Source organism: Corvus moneduloides, chromosome 26 (genome assembly GCF_009650955.1).
Source record: "Corvus moneduloides isolate bCorMon1 chromosome 26, bCorMon1.pri, whole genome shotgun sequence".
NCBI lineage: Eukaryota > Metazoa > Chordata > Aves > Passeriformes > Corvidae > Corvus > Corvus moneduloides.
The window spans coordinates 296,722-314,193 of NC_045501.1; the positions used below are offsets into that span (position 1 = coordinate 296,722).

At 44.8% G+C, this 17,472-nt stretch overlaps 1 protein-coding gene across 2 annotated transcripts in view; it reads left to right on the top strand.

Moving 5' to 3' along the window:
* Positions 1-4,683: 4,683 nt before the first annotated feature.
* The window catches only part of MAP3K3 (mitogen-activated protein kinase kinase kinase 3), a 37,264-nt gene continuing 24,475 nt past the window's right edge, over positions 4,684-17,472 (top strand). For both annotated transcript variants that reach the window (XM_032134114.1, XM_032134115.1), the window contains exons 1-4: positions 4,684-4,811; positions 11,389-11,510; positions 12,002-12,091; positions 14,914-14,954. In XM_032134114.1, coding sequence (XP_031990005.1) covers positions 4,808-4,811; positions 11,389-11,510; positions 12,002-12,091; positions 14,914-14,954 — 257 coding nt within the window. In that variant the 5' untranslated portion in view covers positions 4,684-4,807. The remainder of the gene's footprint in view (positions 4,812-11,388; positions 11,511-12,001; positions 12,092-14,913; positions 14,955-17,472) is intronic.

The window sequence follows — 17,472 nt, forward strand, 5'->3', positions numbered from 1 at the left end:
GGGGGGGAACTTCATTTTTTCTGTGTGCAGTTTGTTGCTGTAAGAGGAGGCTGACTGCTTTGCCTTGTCTCTGCAGAGTTGGTGAAGTGTATTGATCCCTCATCCTACAAATACCCAAACCAACTTGGTAATTCCAGCTACTCTTAAGTTGCAAGTTTCCCCAGATAATTACATTATTAGGAACCCAGTCACAACAGAACTTCAACAGAATGGTTAATGCAGCTGTACATTAAATATTTGCTTTCTTAAAAAGCTGCTGGGGGGTCCCTGTATATTCCAGTGTTGTTTCTGCTCATGTTTTCCAACCCTTTGCTTGTTCCCTGCACAACAAATGGGAATTATCTGCTGTGTGGTTTTGTTTTTAAGACAAGGGGAAAAGGGATTTTTTTTTTTTTTTTTTTTTTTTTTTTTTTTGTATAAAAATATTTATTCTCTGAGGGGTTTTGAGTGTAGGCAAAGTGAAGACAAAGCAATTGGGTGCTTCTGTAGCTTTAAGTCTCTCCTGGGCAGGATGACCTCTCTTAAAGGGTGTTTTTTCCACACACTCAGTCACTGCTGTCGTGTCTGGAACTGGGACCAAGAGGCAGATAGGGTGGCAGAGCTTGGAAATTTGTACCTTAGGCCTTGGCAAGCAGGACTGATGACTTCATTAAGTATTTAGATTAACTCCAGTTCGACTAAACGGTTGGATTTCTCTCTAATTCTTTGTGTACTGGCTTTGAAATAAAAGCTTACTAAGCTTCATGATCACAGTGGAAAGAGTTGCCTGCAAAGATGCTGCAGTGGGTTTTAAGCTATATATGGACTTTGTGTTAGTAACCCCTGCTCAGAAAAGATGCTTTTTTTCTAAGAACTGTTTGTCTTTTACCCTAGAAATGTATTTGCAGCCTCATAGATTATTTTTCTGCCTGGATCTGTGCTTTGGAGTACTCCAGAGAAACTTTCTCAGCTTCCGCTATGGTGGAAGGAGGCAGCTTGTGCAAATTGAAACGGTGTAAAAAGTGCTGGACTGGTAGATAATGGGTGAAGCAGGTTGCCTGTCAGTGGGGCAAAACAAGTGCCATAAAATGATGTAGGGGAATGCAGGTAGAAAAAAAAGATGAGAGGTTCTCCCTTTTGTAAATATTAAGGAACAGCCAACATCTGGCACAGCTGTCTGGCTCTGTGACCTTGGGCAAGCCCCTGCTCTGATACCACCTGTGAGTGAAAAGCCCATAATTAATCAGTGATCAGTAAATGGCTCGAAAATACTTGAAAGAAAACCTCCATGGTAACACAATACACAGCAATAGGTGTAGAGAAAAAGTGGTCTCTGAGATTATTCTGGGGCCTGTGGCTGGAAGAAGCGCTTAATTTTGAGCTTTTTCATTTGTGCTTTTAGAAACAGTCCAGACTACCAGCTTAGAGGAAGTAATGATCTAAAAACAGATAATATTTTAGAGGTGCTTCGTCCCCTCCCTTCTCTAATTTTGCCATTCCAAAGGCAGAGCAGCTCCTGGGTTTTCAGCAGCTTCAGAGCCCCCTCTGCTGGAGCGCTGTTGGCAGCCGGGCCCGGCCCTGGGCAGCAGCGCACGCACAGGTGTGCACACCTGCTCCTGCCGCCTGGCAAAGGCTGCTTCGCGCCTGGCTTACAGGACTTGCACGTGATTCATGTCCTCTGCTGGGGGAGAGGTAAACTTGGGCCCATATCTATCCTGTCATGCTGTCCTAGAGTTGGATAGTTGTGATACTGTTCCATTCACTTTGTTTTCAAAGCTGAGGACACAACAAGAAATGGTTAGGAGAGACAAAACAGCCTGGAATCAGTGAGATTACTCTTATATCTGCAGAAGACAGTGCAGAACCCTTTCATGCATCCTTTGAAGATTGGATACCCCATCCCTGGAAGTGTCCAAGGCCAGGTTGGATGGGGTTTGCAGCACCCTGGGACAGTGGCAGGGGGTTGGGCTGAATGGCCTTTGAGGTCCCTTACAACCCAAACCATTCAAGGATTCTCTGGTTCTGTTTACAGGGTTTCTCCTCCTTGTCCCCTTCTGTGGCTGTGGAGTCCCAGATGTAGAATAAGGAAGTTTTGGCATGGGACAAGGCTCAGCCTGGAGCCTGCTCAGCTCCCCCGGAAGGATGTGTCTGCCTAAACAAGAAGGGAAACAGGAAGGAAAGAAGGAATAGTACATCTGATAGCAAGGAAAAGAGGCTCTTTGAGTCAGGTATGCTTCAGAAAATGGAAATACTACCAAAATAGAAAATAAGATGATTGGCATAGTGATTGAGACTAAGAAGAGATGCCAGGAGTTAAATCCCAAAGGTCTAATCCAGACTTCCTGTGTAACTTTTAACAAGTCACTGTCTCTCTGTGCAATGCCCTTAAGTCCCTAAAATAGGGATTACACTTCCTTTTCTTAGTTGATGCTGTGTGACAGCATTAAACAACTAGGCCTTATAAAGTTCCTTTAAAACAAATGGGCTGACTGGAAACATAGGAGCTCCTGGAGAGTCTCTGTGAATATCTTCACTGATGATTTTACATTAAATGGCATCAGACAATCTGAATAAATTCAAGAATTAAGTATGTTCTGCAGTTGCTGTTTACAGGAGTGAAGCTTCTCTGCTGGAAAGCTGCAGCTTTGGTGGAAGGATGTGGGCAATCCAGATGGAAAACCACGGAATATCAGCTGGTGTAAAACAAATAACCTGATTCTCATCAGGAGCTGTAGTGGCAGGACAAGGGGAACTGGGTTCAGACTGATAGAGAGAAGGTTTAGATGGGATATTGGGAAGAAATTCCTCCCTATGAGGGCGGGCAGGCCCTGGCACAGGGTGCCCAGAGCAGCTGGGGCTGCCCCTGGATCCCTGGCAGTGCCCAAGGCCAGGCTGGACATTGGGGCTGGGAGCAGCCTGGGACAGTGGGAGGTGTCCCTGCCCATGGCAGGGGTGGGGCTGGGTGGGCCCTTTAAGGCCCCTTCCAACCCAAACCGTTTTGAGATTCTGTGATTGTGCACAAAACCAGTACAGTATTAAATACACAGTTAAAGTCAGAAAGGAGTTACTCATTTTTTTCTCAAGTTACACAAAAAAAGGGGCACTTATTTTGGTAGAAAGTTGGATTCCAGTTCAGGAAGGATTTACCAGCTTGCTGGGAAAAATAAAAAAGGTGTGAGGATCTGCAGTGGTCCAAAAAAAAAAAGTCCTGATGGCACTTGCATGTAGATAGTGATGTGAGAATGTCTGTAAAATGGGGAAACCACAAATCAAGAGATAAAATCGTTGGTTTACACATGAGGCTTGGCAGGTGGGTGAAGTGATGAGCTGTTAAGGACAAATCATTCTATTTTCAATTTGGTAAAGGGGGGAAAAAAGCTTCAGTGAAATCCAGACATCCTGGGCAGTTGGAGATGGGAAGAGTGAGTTCCACCAGGGTGGGTGTCTCCTACCATCTGCCAGGAGCTCCTGGCTCCTGTCCCAAGCTGCCACTCACTGGTCTAATATCTTTTGGGCTCAGTAAACTGAGTTTCTCCACAAAGGACGTGGAACCATTCTCATTTAACAGGACTTCAACTGAGAATTTTATGTGCAAGCATGTAGGAACTGCAAGATAAGCAAAAATAACAAGTGGTGAGGTGATGATGGAGAGGTTTGAAATCAGGGCTGGTGTGGTGGGGAATTGATGCTAAATTTCTGCCTCCCAGGGCACAGGGTGGGCTCTTCCCTCTCATAGAAAAACCTTTTTATAATGAACTTGGCACAAAGAGCGAGCATTAAAATCAAATCTGGTGATGAACAGAAGTGGGAGGCTTCAATAATGTGAGGGAACTGGAGTATCTTGGAGATTGGATGACTGAAGAGCAAGAAATAGAAATGAGATGAAATGCGGCAGCAGAGAGTGCAAGGATGTGAATTTATGGACAAGGGGAAATTTGTGATGGATACCAAGAGTGTTTTATCGGAAATTAGTGAGGAAGGGAAACTGAGATTTAGTGGTTAATAAAGGATAGTGATGAGCCATCATGAAGCTGTGAAAGAGCGTATCAAAAAGTGGTTCCAAGATCAGCAATGATGCTGTCGAATGAGAGAGGAATTCGACTTGGAACAGGGGCAAAAAGCTACCAGGATGACACCACAAATACAAGGCTTGTATTAAGGAGGGAAAGTGGCTGGATTTCTACTACAATGCAGTCTGAAAGGCGATATGATCCGCTCCGCTGCAGACACAGCGCGGGCACAAGGACAAAACCGGATTTTTCCTTTCTGGGACCCGGCCCATGGGCGGGGCCGCGCCGCCGTCCGTCACGCTGATTGACAGCTCTGGGGGGCGTGGTCTGACGCGCCCCGCCTCCTGTGGGGCGAGGGGGCGTGGCTCTGCCGCGGCGCGCCGGGCCCCCGTGATTGACAGCCGGCTCCGCGGGGAGGCGGGGCGGGCGGCGCGGCTGCTCGCGCGCCCATTGGCCGGCAGCGCCGTCGGGTGGGCTCGGCGGCGGCGCTGATTGGCGGGCGGCGGCGGGTGCCGCTGTGATTGGCAGGAGGCGGCGGGTGCGCGGCGGCCGCCGAGCGGTTTGTTTTGCGGGCGGCGGCGGCGGGACCGGCCCGGACGGACCGGGGGGCCCGGGACGCACCGGGAGCGCCCGCGCCCCTCCCACCCCCCGCCCGCCGCTCCCGGAGCGCGGCCGCCGGGAGGAGGCGGCGGCGCGGGGCCTGGGAATGTGGCGGCGGCGGCTCTGAGCCCTCCCCCTCGGCCCGGCCGCCATGGAGCCGCGGCGGTGACAGCGCCGTCCCGCAGCGCCCGCCGTGAGCGGGGCCGCCGCCCGCAGACATGGGTGAGAAGCGGCAGAGAAGCCCCGGGAACCGGGGCCGCGTCATGGGCCGGGCACGGAGGGGGCGGGCAGGGGGTGGCGGCGGCGCGGACGAGCCTCTCGGGACGGCGGCGGGGGCTCCCCGCGCTCCGGGCGGCTGGCGCGGGGCGCTCGGGCCGGTGCGCGGCCCCGGGCATCGGCAGCGCCGCGGGGAGACGGTGCGTTTTCACGGATTTGGTTAAAACGGTAAAAATCGGTTTACGGAAAACGTACGGTGCCCCAGGCTTTTACTAAACTTGGCCAGACAGAGCCGGCGGGGATCAGCGGGTCGGACTGAGCTCAGGGAGCTCGCTCAGCCTCCAGGAGAGGTTGGCTCTTCTTGAGACGGGAATTGTTGTGCTCCAGCTTAATTGGGGAAATTTTTGGTATTAATCGCAGCTTCGGAGTCCATCAAAATAGATTTTCCTTTATGGAGCTCCCCCGAGTTCTCATTTGCCATTCTTAGCCCAGACAGCAACATGTAAAAACAAGCAAAGGAGTTGGAAGAACTCTTTTTCGAGAGGGAGATGTTGTTATGAGGAGTTGCTATGACTGAATTTGATTGATTAATTCAAATTAATTTGGATTTGGACTGTATGTCCTGTGTAAAGAACTGCTTATGGAGGGGATCTTGTGTTTCCTAATTCCTTTTTCAGCTTAAAGAGAGGTTCTAGAATTAAACTTTTAATCGTTCTAAACCAGAACTTACTCATATTTGCATATTGGCAAGGGAATCCCTGCTGTTCTAAGTGTGGAGTTTCATGGCTTCATGGGCTATAGCTTTAATATGTCTTCCCTACAACCAAGTTTAGTTTTCTAAGACTCTCCTTCATTTAGTCTGCATGCATGATTAGCTTTTATACTTTAAATTCAAAAAGCATTGCAAATGTTCCTCTACAGCTGCTTCAATATCTCTTTACTCTGCTTTGATTTGGTAAATACAACAAATTCATGCAAATCCATCACTAAATTTCTCTGCTACAAAGAGAGGAATAGTGCAATCCGCTCTGTTTAGAGCAGCAAGGTGGTTCATAAACTTAAAATGGTTTAGAAGTAGGAAGTTGGATTTCCATTAAAGTGTTTTCCAATGGCAGTTGGACCTGTGTTTGTAGACATGTGAGTGCAGAATGAAAAAATACAATTTCATGGACCACTCCACCATAGCGTTTTGTGTATCATGGCACAGCTGCAACCAGATCCCTTTATAATGGGAAAAACCTAAATTCATTCAGCAACTCTAATCAAATAATCTGATTAATAATGGGTAATGGGCTGTATATCACGCTCTGATGTTCTTTAATCTGGTGTTTTGTAACCCACCTGAAGGACACGTGGGGTGGTTGATGTCAGAGTTTGCTGGAGTTCCGGTGGTTCAGCCAGGGCTCACCTGGAGCGGATCCGAGCCCTGCACAGCCGGGACAATTCCTGAGCTTGATTTCCCTGCAGACCCTCCTTGGCAGGCTTGAGAATAGGGCTCTTGGGGATCTCTGCCTCTCTCGCTGTCCCTGTGCAGGGGTGAGCGGTGCTGGCTCTGAGGTGTGCAGGCCCTGCTCGCTCCAGTCCTTCCCTCGATCTGCTGGGTTTTCCTGCCTGTGTCACTTCCTTCCCTTGGCTCACACGCACCCAGTGACACCCGGGGGGAGGGAGCAGGGCTGAGCCTGCAGGTTAGGACCAGCTCAAATCCCAAATCCCATTTTTGTCCTTTAATTTGTGAATGAGAAGAGGGATCCTGAATATATCCTACAAGGGTCAGCCTCCTAGAGCTCTCTGATTTTTCCTCGCTCTACAGACCAGGTCATTTTTGATTTCCCAAAGCTGGGGCACAGCAGCATTTTGGTACCACTTAAACTGCCCACAGCAAAGGACTCAAAATGAAACTCTTTCAAAAGACCTTTTTGAGACCTTTAACAGAGACACAGTTTGTCTAAAATTTCTTCATTGTCCCTGGATCTGCCAATCACTTGCCCAAACCAGCTTTGCTGTTGCGGTGGTAGATAACAAATACACAGATTTATTCACTTTTTTCTCTTTTAAACCAATGTGTCATCGTGGCTCCTGCTATCACACCACATAAAACATGATCCTGGGTTAGGGGGGTTCACAGACTTCCTGTTTTTATCCATGTGCAGATACTTTCGCTGTTCTTTGTGACTTTTTTTTTTTTTCAAAACTGTTTCCATTTCTGACTTGTTCAGACCTGTGTAACAAACCACGGATTGGTTGAAGTAAATGCTTTGTGGAGAGGAATAACTTTCTCCGTGAGCAGCAGTTTGCTTTTATCGAAGTTATAAAAATCCTTGAGTGTAGTTTTTAAAACATGAAAAGCATTTCCTGGACAACATCTTTCCCGCACAAAGCAGAACTGTGTTTCCCAGACCTACTGGAGACCAGGCAAAACAGGGTCTCTCAGTGCACTCCAAAAATTGCTTCGTTTTCATTTGTAGCAGCTTCTGCATTGTGTGATTAATGTAACGCTGCTCCACGTGCTTCTCCAAGGCATTCTATGGAAATTCTCTGTGTGGATGGAAATAAAGGAGTGCTCATGCTTCTCAACATTAAATCCATCACAGTGCTGTCCTCACTGGAGACAATTTTTCCCTACACTAGCTCAGATCAATATTTGACTTATTTTATATTTTTAAGAGATAAATACTCTGTCATGTCCTACCTCATCAACATAGGCATGAATTACAGGATGTATGGTTTAGTAGTAGTAAGACTACTCAGTGTAAGACTACTAAAAAATGTATTATAAGATTCAAACTCACCTGAAGTTGTTCCATCACCTTTGTTAGAACGTGAACTGTTCCAGTTTTATGAAGATAAATAGTATTTCAGTGTTAGAGCGACTGCAGTGAGTGAGATACAGACCTCGCAGGGCACTAACTGGGGTTTATAGAATATCTGGAGTAGGAAGGAACCCACAGGGATCATGGAGTCCACCTCCTGGTCCTGCTCAGGACACCCCAACAGTCCCACTCTGGGCCTGAGAGTGTTGAGCTCTAGCGTTTGCCAGATGCTGCCCTTTAGAGTTTGTGTTGTTAATTCACTAGTTGCCTCAGCTAATAAATAAATTCTCTTTGTAGCCAAGCTACAATCAGTAGTAAGGGACACGTAGTTGGCTGGATGTGTCCTCTGTGACACGAGTGACTGAGCAAGCTGGCTGTACACAGCCTGGAACCCGGGATCGAACGCCTGTAGCCAACCATTGTAACCACTGATCTTTGCTTTCCAGTGATGATCCTGTTTAAAGGAGAATTCTTATTCCCAGACATATTCTTTGATTGACTTGATTTCTTGTCATGAGCCCTCAGTTATAAACTGCTTTCATAGCTGGTTTGCTTCTTGCCCAAAGGAACTCTGCCAAGACAAGCTCTTCTTCATCCTCCTGGTATCTGGCCAAACCCAAACTGCGCTGTAGTGGAAAACTTGTATCCCAGCTCTTCCCTGAGTGTTTTGGGTGGTAGGAACCTCAGGGATGTTCCAGGCCATAGGTTGTAGTATTTTGTTGTGCACAGTTTCAGCCTTTGCCTGCGAGGTGACTCCAAGGTTGTGCTTAATGCCATCAAAGTGAAAGAGTACCAGTAAATTGGAGGCACTCCAGTAAAGGTAAAGGTTAAACGTTCAACTGTAAAGTTGGAAACTTAAAAAAAAAAAAAAGGAAAAGAAAAAGTTGTGCCGTTGCCTACCTGGAACTTTAGCTTCATTCACAGCTGTTTCTTCACACTTTTGTCCCACAAGGGGTTACTTAGTGCTGAGATAGATCCCAGCAATTATTTCCTTTGGCTGATGTGCTTCTCAAAAAGCAGCCTCTTGCTTTGGTTGTGTTACTTACACCCCTCGCTTCTTTCCACACAGTTGGAATGTCAAGGAGTGCTCTCTCTTCTCCACTGCCACAATGTGGTTATTGTCTCATTTGGCTTGTCTTGGACAGCAGAGATTTGGTGGGTTTTGATTTGGATTTTTTTATATTCTCTGCTCTGCGTTCCTTTTTTAAGAGTTTTTCTGTAATTAACACCTTCTGCAGATCCATTGCGAGATTTCTTTTCATTCCCTTCCATGCTCTGGTCTAGGCTCGATGTTTCTGGTTTTTGATGTAACATTCTGAAGTCCACAGTGGATGTATCTCAGATGTTGGGTGCTCTCAGGACAGAGTAAGGACTCAGCTTCCAGTGCCTGAAGGGAGCCTGCAAGAAAGACGGAGAGAGGCTTTGCAAGGGCCTGGATGGACAGGACACAGGGAATGGCTTCAAACTGCCAGGGGGCAGGGATAGATGGGATATGGGAAGGAATTCCTCCCTGTGAGGGTGGGCAGGCCCTGGCACAGGGTGCCCAGAGCAGCTGGGGCTGCCCCTGGATCCCTGGCAGTGCCCAAGGCCAGGCTGGACATTGGGGCTGGGAGCAGCCTGGGACAGTGGAAGGTGTCCCTGCCCATGGTGGGGTGGGACTGGATGAGCTTTGAGGTCCCTTCCAACCCAAACCATTTTGGGATCCTGTGAAACCTAAAATAGACCTGGGCAGAAACTATTGGTTGCAGCAAAGATAATCCTAGTGTGACTTCTGTTCTGACTGGGACTTCTTCAGATGTTTCCTCCTTACAAATAGGTGTATTTTTCCCCTGTTTTGCTTCTAACCTTTGGCAGGATTTGCTCCCTGCGTGCTTTACAAGCCATGTGTGTCCCACATCAGTCATCTTTAAGCATTGCAAGAATCTAGTTTGTTATTCAGACATTGATTAATTATTAAGCCAGTCTTCTGCATAAAACATAAGCTAACTGCTTTGGAGAGACTCGTGAACAAATGCACAACATGAAATTGCAGAAACAAATAGTCCCAATGAGTCCCTTTTACAGAGAAATACAGATGCGAGTCAGTCCATCATTTGATGTTCAGCAGCTGTTCCCAGGACAACTCTTCCAAATGCAAGTGATTACCCATCAAACCACTGCCATGAATGAGGGATGAGTGTGTAGCCATGGTGGATTTTTAAAATTAAGTTTCAGTTATTTACAAATCAGCTTCAAAAACACTTATTTAAATTCAAACTCCTCAAAGTGACATATTGAGGGAAGAAAGGAGGAGCTGTGCATATCAGGCACTGCACACCTGACACACCATTGTGTGAGTAGGGCTGTGATGGCCTCATCTGGTTCACATCACTTCCAAAAGTCCCAATTACCAAAAAAAAAAAAAGCTTTACATTCAAAACTAGGGTTCAGGTCCTCCCAGACTCTTTCAGAAAGGGCAGATTCTCCTGGCCATTGTCCAGAGCTGATCAAATCATTGCTTCAAATTCCATGCCTAAGTAATGCCTTAATATCAGGAAGGATTTAACTGGGTGTATTACTTGCCAAGGAAACAGCACTTTATCCCTAAAACCTTTTTGAGTCTTGATATGTGAGACACCAGCCAGCCAATCCAGTGGGCAGGAATGTGCCAGGAGCAGAGTGACAGCATGAGGTGCTGCTTTGTTAGCTGTGGCACAGTGCCTGGCAGCCAAGTGCCCAGAGCAATCCCATTTTGGACAAAACTTCGCTTGGCAGCTTCCTTTACCTTTTGTAATATCAAGGAATTTAGGGTGGTTATCCTTGCTCAAGTAAAGGATTAATTTCCATAGCTTTTAGACCTTCATGCACCATCCATCACAGCCCAGCTACTGTGCATTTCTGTCCTTTTACATCTTTGTTTTTTTCTCTAAACGTTGCACAAAGTTCTGCTAAATATCGCTTCTCAAAACTCATAGGCAATGGGAGAGAATACTTTAAATTGGTTACATCAGGAATCTTCAGAAAGTAATTCTTAGTCAGTGGAACATACAAGAAAAAAATCAGTGTGTGTTTTTATATTGCTGCAAGGCAAGAAGCCTTGAATTGAACCTGCTGCATTGTACTTTGCCAGCAGACGGTGTTCTTAGTGCTGGACAACTTGAACCTGTTCAGCAGATCTTGAAATCTCATGAAATGGTTTGAATTTTATTCCATCAGCTTGTTCCGAGGGAAGAGAGGAATGTGTTGGGGCAATCAGTGCAAGTGGATTTGTGTTCAGAGATACTCCAAGATGATTCTTCGTCCAGATTTTCATTTCTCTTTCTACTGGCCGTGGTTTGTTCCACTAGCAAGCAAGAATTCAGAGTTAACAGGATATAAAATGGGAAAGAATAGCCTTTTACCAGGTTTTCCTTGGCAGAAGCACATCAGTTTGCCCTTCCTAAATGCCCTGTGATGGTCTCGCAAATCTGTCCAAGTTTTACTGTTTGTTGTGAAGCCTTTTGAACAGAATTAGGGGCTGGGGATATTCATTCTCATCCTTACTCTGGCCAGATCCTTCTATGACATTGGACAAGTGACTTAACATTTATCTGTCAGTTTATTATGTTGTGATATTTGGTTAAGTTTGGGCTTTTTTACGACTAAATGAAATCACAGTGTATTTGCAAAGGTCCTAAAAAGGATTGTTGTTCTATGAGCCAGCAGAAAACCAGTGCAGAACTGTCAGAGGTGCAGAAATGCCATGGTTGGTGCTCACCCAGACAACTTACTCCTGAAATTCTTGTGCATCACAGATGAACAAGAGGCCTTGAAGTCCATCATGAAAGACCTGGTGGCACTCCAGATGGGCAGACGTCACCGGCTGCCTGGGTATGACACCATGAAGAATAAAGACACTGCTCACTCCAACAAACAGGTAATGGGCCAGTTAGTGAGTACCTGAACTGGTGACCTGGAGGCAGAGGGGGCAGAGCAGGTGGACAGAGGATCTGCTGCCTTGGCTCTGTCCTGTGCTTCCAACAGCCAAAGCATCAGATGTGAATTAGATCCTCCTTGGTCCTGCTCAGACTGTGGCAAATATGGTAGCTTTTCTATTTTTTATGCTTTTATGTAAGATCTTATGTATTTTATATATAATATAATATAACATAGTATAAATTTTATGTATCTTATATTGTATATGCTCTATATTTATTTTTAAATAAAATATTTAATATATATTACATTATATATGTGTATATATGTATATACATGTATTTGATAATTTGCAACATCTTAGTATACTGCATTCTCCCCACATGTATTTTTTATGGGGTTTGGTCTGCCCAGCTAAAAAATTTAGCAAGTAGCTTTCTGATTTCACAGTCATATTTCCATTTTTTAAAGTGATTTTATTGTTTTTTAAAGAAAAAGCACAATGCCAGCAGTCCCCCCCTCTTGGGCAGCCCAGCAATAATGAACCAGTGTGCCTCTGCAGTGGAAGAAAAAAAAATTCCGGTGAGAAAGCTGGTTTCATTTCCATATTAGCAGTTATAAATTAGGAGTATGTCTTCAGGTTGTGTGCAGTGACTTTATGGATTTCCTTTAAGCAGGTGGGAGGCCAGGAAGGCTTTTCTTCCCTGACTCTGTCCTGATGTAGCAGTGTGTGCACATTTGCTGTAGGGTCAGGACAAGGGGAAAAGGCCTTAAGCTGAAGGAGGGCAGGGTTGGGTGGGATATTGGGAAGGAGTTCCTGGCTGGGAGGGTGGGCAGGCCCTGGCACAGGGTGCCCAGAGCAGCTGGGGCTGCCCCTGGATCCCTGGCAGTGCCCAAGGCCAGGCTGGACACTGGGGCTGGGAGCACCCTGGGGTAGTGGAAGGTGTCCCTGGCCGTGGCAGGGGGTGGGACTGGAGGGGCTTTGAGGTCCCTCCCAGCCCAAACCAGTCTGTGATTCCCAAGGTAATGAGTGGTGGAGTCAATGCTTTGAAGTCTCTTTAGGTTGGTTCCAGATTCCTCCAGACTTTTCTTGGAGAAAACGATGGTATTGATGTTCTGGTAAAAAGGAAGGACAGAATAATGCAGCTTTGTCTGGAGATGCTCAATGTCATTTAAATTAAATGCTTCAAAGCAAAAGCAACAATTCTAGTCAAGAATTGTTTGTCCATTACTGTAGTTCAAAATTAAATCAAGTTACTGGCAGCAAGACTGACATGAGCAGGAGAAGTTTCCTATGTCAGTAAAATAACTCTTCTCGGGTTTATTCCTGTTACAGGTTTAAGCTTTTTGGAGCAGGCTTTGAAGTTCATGTCTGTCTTCCTTATGCTTTGCCTGTTCACAATCTACTTGTTCAGCTGGATCTGGGATTTCCTTGAATGTGTTGGACAAATCCGTAGATGAAGTAGTACAAAATCCTTTTCAAATCACTTTGAAACAGAAATTCAGAGATGCCTTAAATCAAAATCTGTAATTGTGATTTATGATACCACGTCACAGAACTGGAACACTGAAGTGCTAAACTTGGATTTGCCTTTTTAATCATCTCTGAGGACAGTTTATGCAAATTGCTTTAAGAAGTGGTGGATTCACTGCTTTCAAGAGAAACTGAAAGCACTGGATGCTTAACTCCTCTAGGTTCTCTCTGAAATGGGAACACCAAGATCACTCTGAACACCTTTTCTTAGATCTTTGATAAGTAGACATGAATGGGCAATGTCAGGTCCTTTTGGAAAAATCGAGCAATAAATGCCAAAGTCCATCCCCTTTTTCCTTTTACTCCAAATTACAGGCTTCGAAGCAAGCAATGGAGTTGAGAAAGTGGCTGTAGTTTGCTTGGGTACCAGCAAGTTAGAGAGGTTTCCAAAGAGCCCTGGGGATCTTTTAGTGTTGTCTAATTTCAACTGATGAGAGCTGTCAGTTGGCTGCTCCAGGGCCTAAACCACATCTTGAGGTCAGAAATTTAATATGAAAAATGGTTTGAATTCCATTGCATCCAAACTGTTCTGTTTAGTTCCTTTAGGCTGTGCTACTTAAAATAGTATAATGTTAAAACAAAACCAGAGCCTTACTTTCCTGAAAATCCTGATATAAAGCAATCATTGCTTCATGCAATATGTCTAAGAACAACTTTTTGATCAGGAGTTGGCTGGTAGACATCTTTTATAGGATGTTATTCTTATTCTGTTTGCTGCATTGTTCCTTTACTGCTCAATTCAGATGAGTTCCCCAGAATTTGTTTCATTTTGGAGTAATTCTGGACTAAGTTCTTTGTCTTCCCACATCTAAAAAAATGCCCTTTAAAGTTAGGTGTGAATGACCCACCTGCAGCTGGTTGTTGCTGGCGTTGGGAAGGTCATTTTCCCTGGTCCATGCTGTCCCTCCAGCACTGCTGCAGGAATCCTGTGTCCTCCTAGGGCCTCCCTGGGTGCTTTTGAACTGCATTCTTGACCACTGGGCCTGCCAGAAACTTCCTCCAGCTAAAGAGCATTTCCTGGCCATGTTTTTTTGAAGTTCCTAGATGTATGATTGCCTATTGTCTGAGGCTTTCACAGATGGCTTAATCTATTCCAATCACATAAATTGTGCAGCAGAAATGATGGAGTCTTATCAGAGCAGATTTTTCCCTTTTATTTTTGTCTTTCTGACCTAAATTGGGGTTTGAACTTCGATGTCCAGAGTTGAAAGTTCAGCTTGCTGACTCTTCCATGCCACAGAGCATCTTCTGAGTTTACAGTGACTGCACAGGTTGCACAGTCAGTGCTTTTAACCATCCAGATGGAGGTAATGACCCCTTTGATGAAACCTTAGAGCTTTAAAAGGTGACACAGAATCAGCCTATTTGTAACTCAGCTTGAGTTCCAGGGGCTGCATTTTTGCAAAAGCAGAGATTTAGTCCATGTCTTAAGAATAAAGAATAATAAATTGGAATAAAAATTAAAAATAGGAGTAAGAATAAAGAATGTAGCACGTTCTCTCTCTCTTTTTTTGCCGTGCATGCTTTGAGCATGCTTAAAGAAAATTAACTTCAGATTAATAAGCAGTTAGGACTGAATTTCAGATTATTCCCATGCAGTGTTAAAGATTAATTTTCTTTAAAGTTTATTTCAGTGCCCTCTGTTTAAGTGACAGTTTACAAAAATTACATCTTAGTTTTTACCCTTTTCCTTCTCTTTCTCCTTCAGCAATTTCTCCATTCCTCACATGGTGTGTTCATGTATCAGCCACGTGTTTCCATATCTGCTTCAGCTTCCGTGGAGAAAGTTAAAATATTAAAATCATGATATGATGCTTTTGTGTGTGCCAGAGTTTGATTGTGAGCTCACCTTTTGTTCTTTCTCCTGCAGAATGACGTCAGAATAAAGTTTGAACATAATGGGGAGAGACGGTAAGTTGGCCTTCACTGCTTTGGATCTCTGCTTAGGAGAGTAATTTAGTCATCAGTAATTTAGCTTAAATATTTTGTTGGCTTTGCTTTCCTTTTTCCTGAATGAAAATCACACAGTGAAGGCAATAGCAAACAGGTCACACACAACTTGGTTATTTTTAGAGATCAGTGTGTCATAAAACACTGATTTATTTCCATAATATTTATTTGTAAGTGAACTGCAGCATTTTTAAAAGCTGTCTGCCCTGAAATAAGTTCAGCCTGAAAGTCTTATTTCAGATGTGTTCCCATTTCGTTTCATTTAACTAAAACCAAATGAAGCTGATCAAATTAGTGTCATTCTTTTCTAGTTTCTCACTTCCTGATGCCCTGTCGTTATCACTGCCCTGCTGTGATTGAGCAATAGATACAAGGGAAGATTTTTTTTCACTGGTGTAAAAGCTTCTTTGTTATTTCCTCTGATATTTGGTTTTGAGAGACATTCTTTTACAAGAAAGCCCAGAAATAACTGAAATAGCAGTTTCAGTTTTTACAGCATTGTTTGCAATGGATAAATTTGCTGAAATATTTCAAAGTAGGTCTCAAAAAGCCTCTTACTTGCCATCAAATTGAGAGGAGCTCTCAAAACGTTTATTGACTGGTGGCTGTGTGAACACTCAAGAAGGCTCCAGGCTTGTCTGGGGTCTCTGAGTCTGTTCTCACTGAGGGAAAAAGAGATCTTGATGCTGGGTTATAATGTCCGTATTTTGGAAGGTATTAATTGGGTTGTAAGCATGAATGTATGTGCCATCTTCACAGCCATCTTGTGGGAATCCTTTGGTTTCTCCCAGGCCAGACAGTACTTCCCACATGACGTGGTTCACAGTTTCATGATAAAATGCAAATTTAATGTCAATGGTACAGGAGTACAAGTTGTCTGTAGTGATCCTCACAGCCTGTTCTAGGAGAGGTTATTGGCTGAGTTGTTGAAGCTCTTCCTTTGTCAGATTTTGGGATTTCTGTTAGGAAAGCAGAAGTGTTCTTTGTTGGAAAAGCAGGCTGTGGAGAATAATTTCTACTCTTCCTCAAAACTTGAACTGTTTCTTTCACTGAAATCCTACATGATGAATTCTGTCACCGACTTTTTGTGCTGAGAGAGAAATGTGACATGTAATCATCTCTGGGATCTGCTTCCTCCTTTGTCAGCCAGGTCTGCTCAGCACTCTCCTGTGTCAGGGGCTTTCTCGGGACGACGCCAGAGCCACAGTGGGACACGTCACAATTTCTTGTCACACCGTGTCAGGACAGGGGAAGTCAGCAACAAAATCCTGTCACCACAGGCTTATCATCTTGCCTGTCTGCTGGGTGCATTTCACGTGGCATGGAGCTCAGGGGGGCAGAAGGGGTTTTTTTTGGTTTTTTTTTTTCCTAAAATGAAAAGTTGATTGTGTGTCAGTCTGATTATGCAGTTGTGCTTGCCTGAATTCCCTGCTCCCAGCACAGTGTGCAGTTCCAGACAGGGAGCTTGCCCCAGAATGTCAGTGTGTGTGCTTGGTTTCACGGGCGCTGCCAGATCTAACCACAAATATTTAAGGTGGTCAGGCAGGAATGGGCTTCTTAAACCCTGCAGTCCAGGATTTTGTGTTACAGGAGTGCACAGAGTTTTTAAACTAATAGAATTTGTGGCACCTGAGAACAGCTCTGCTTTTGAATGCACTGAGTGTAGAATGGGAGCCTTTATAAGGGACTGAGAGCTGCATTGCATTCGTGTGGTGCCAGAGCACTGTAATTTCATGTATGGGTTTCTAGGAATATGTAGAAAATGTTATTGTGGGCTGCTTTTTAACAAGGACAATTATTTCCAAATAGCTGAACATTGTAGGTCTGGTAGCAAGATAACCCTTCATGGGAAGGGGCTGAGGAAGCCAACTGACACAAGGGTTATTTAAAACAAAAGCTGCATCTCATGGAAGGATACCCAAGGCTGATGAAGCTGTATTGATGGGTGGATGGATGATTGGGAAACTGAGCCTTCTCTCCAAAGCACAGGTTCATTACAGAATCACAGAATCCCAGGATGGTTTGGGTTGGAAGGGACCTCAAAGACCCAGTGCCACCCCTGCCATGGGCAGGGCCACCTTCCACTATCCCAGGTTACTCCAAGCCCCAACCAACCTGGCCTTGTGTGCTTCCAGGGATGGGGCAGCCACAGCTTCTATCTATTGCCCCTACAGAAAGCCACCCTCCCTCCCTTTCCTCACAAACTCAAGTGAGATAATTCAGGATTTCACTGAGTTGCCTCTGAGCAAGACAGGTCTGGAGTTTCCATAGTCCACTCAGTAACTTGGAAGTGCAAACAGTCCCTTGATCATTTGTAGTGTGCTGATGTAGCAAAAGAAATAGGAAGAAGATATATATAAATAAACTGAAAGTTCTTTGGTTGAAATTGATTTTTTTTCCTAGAAGTTAACTAGCAAAAATTGCATCGGAAACAGCACTAATCTTCCAATTGAGGACAAAAAGTATAACCAGATATTAT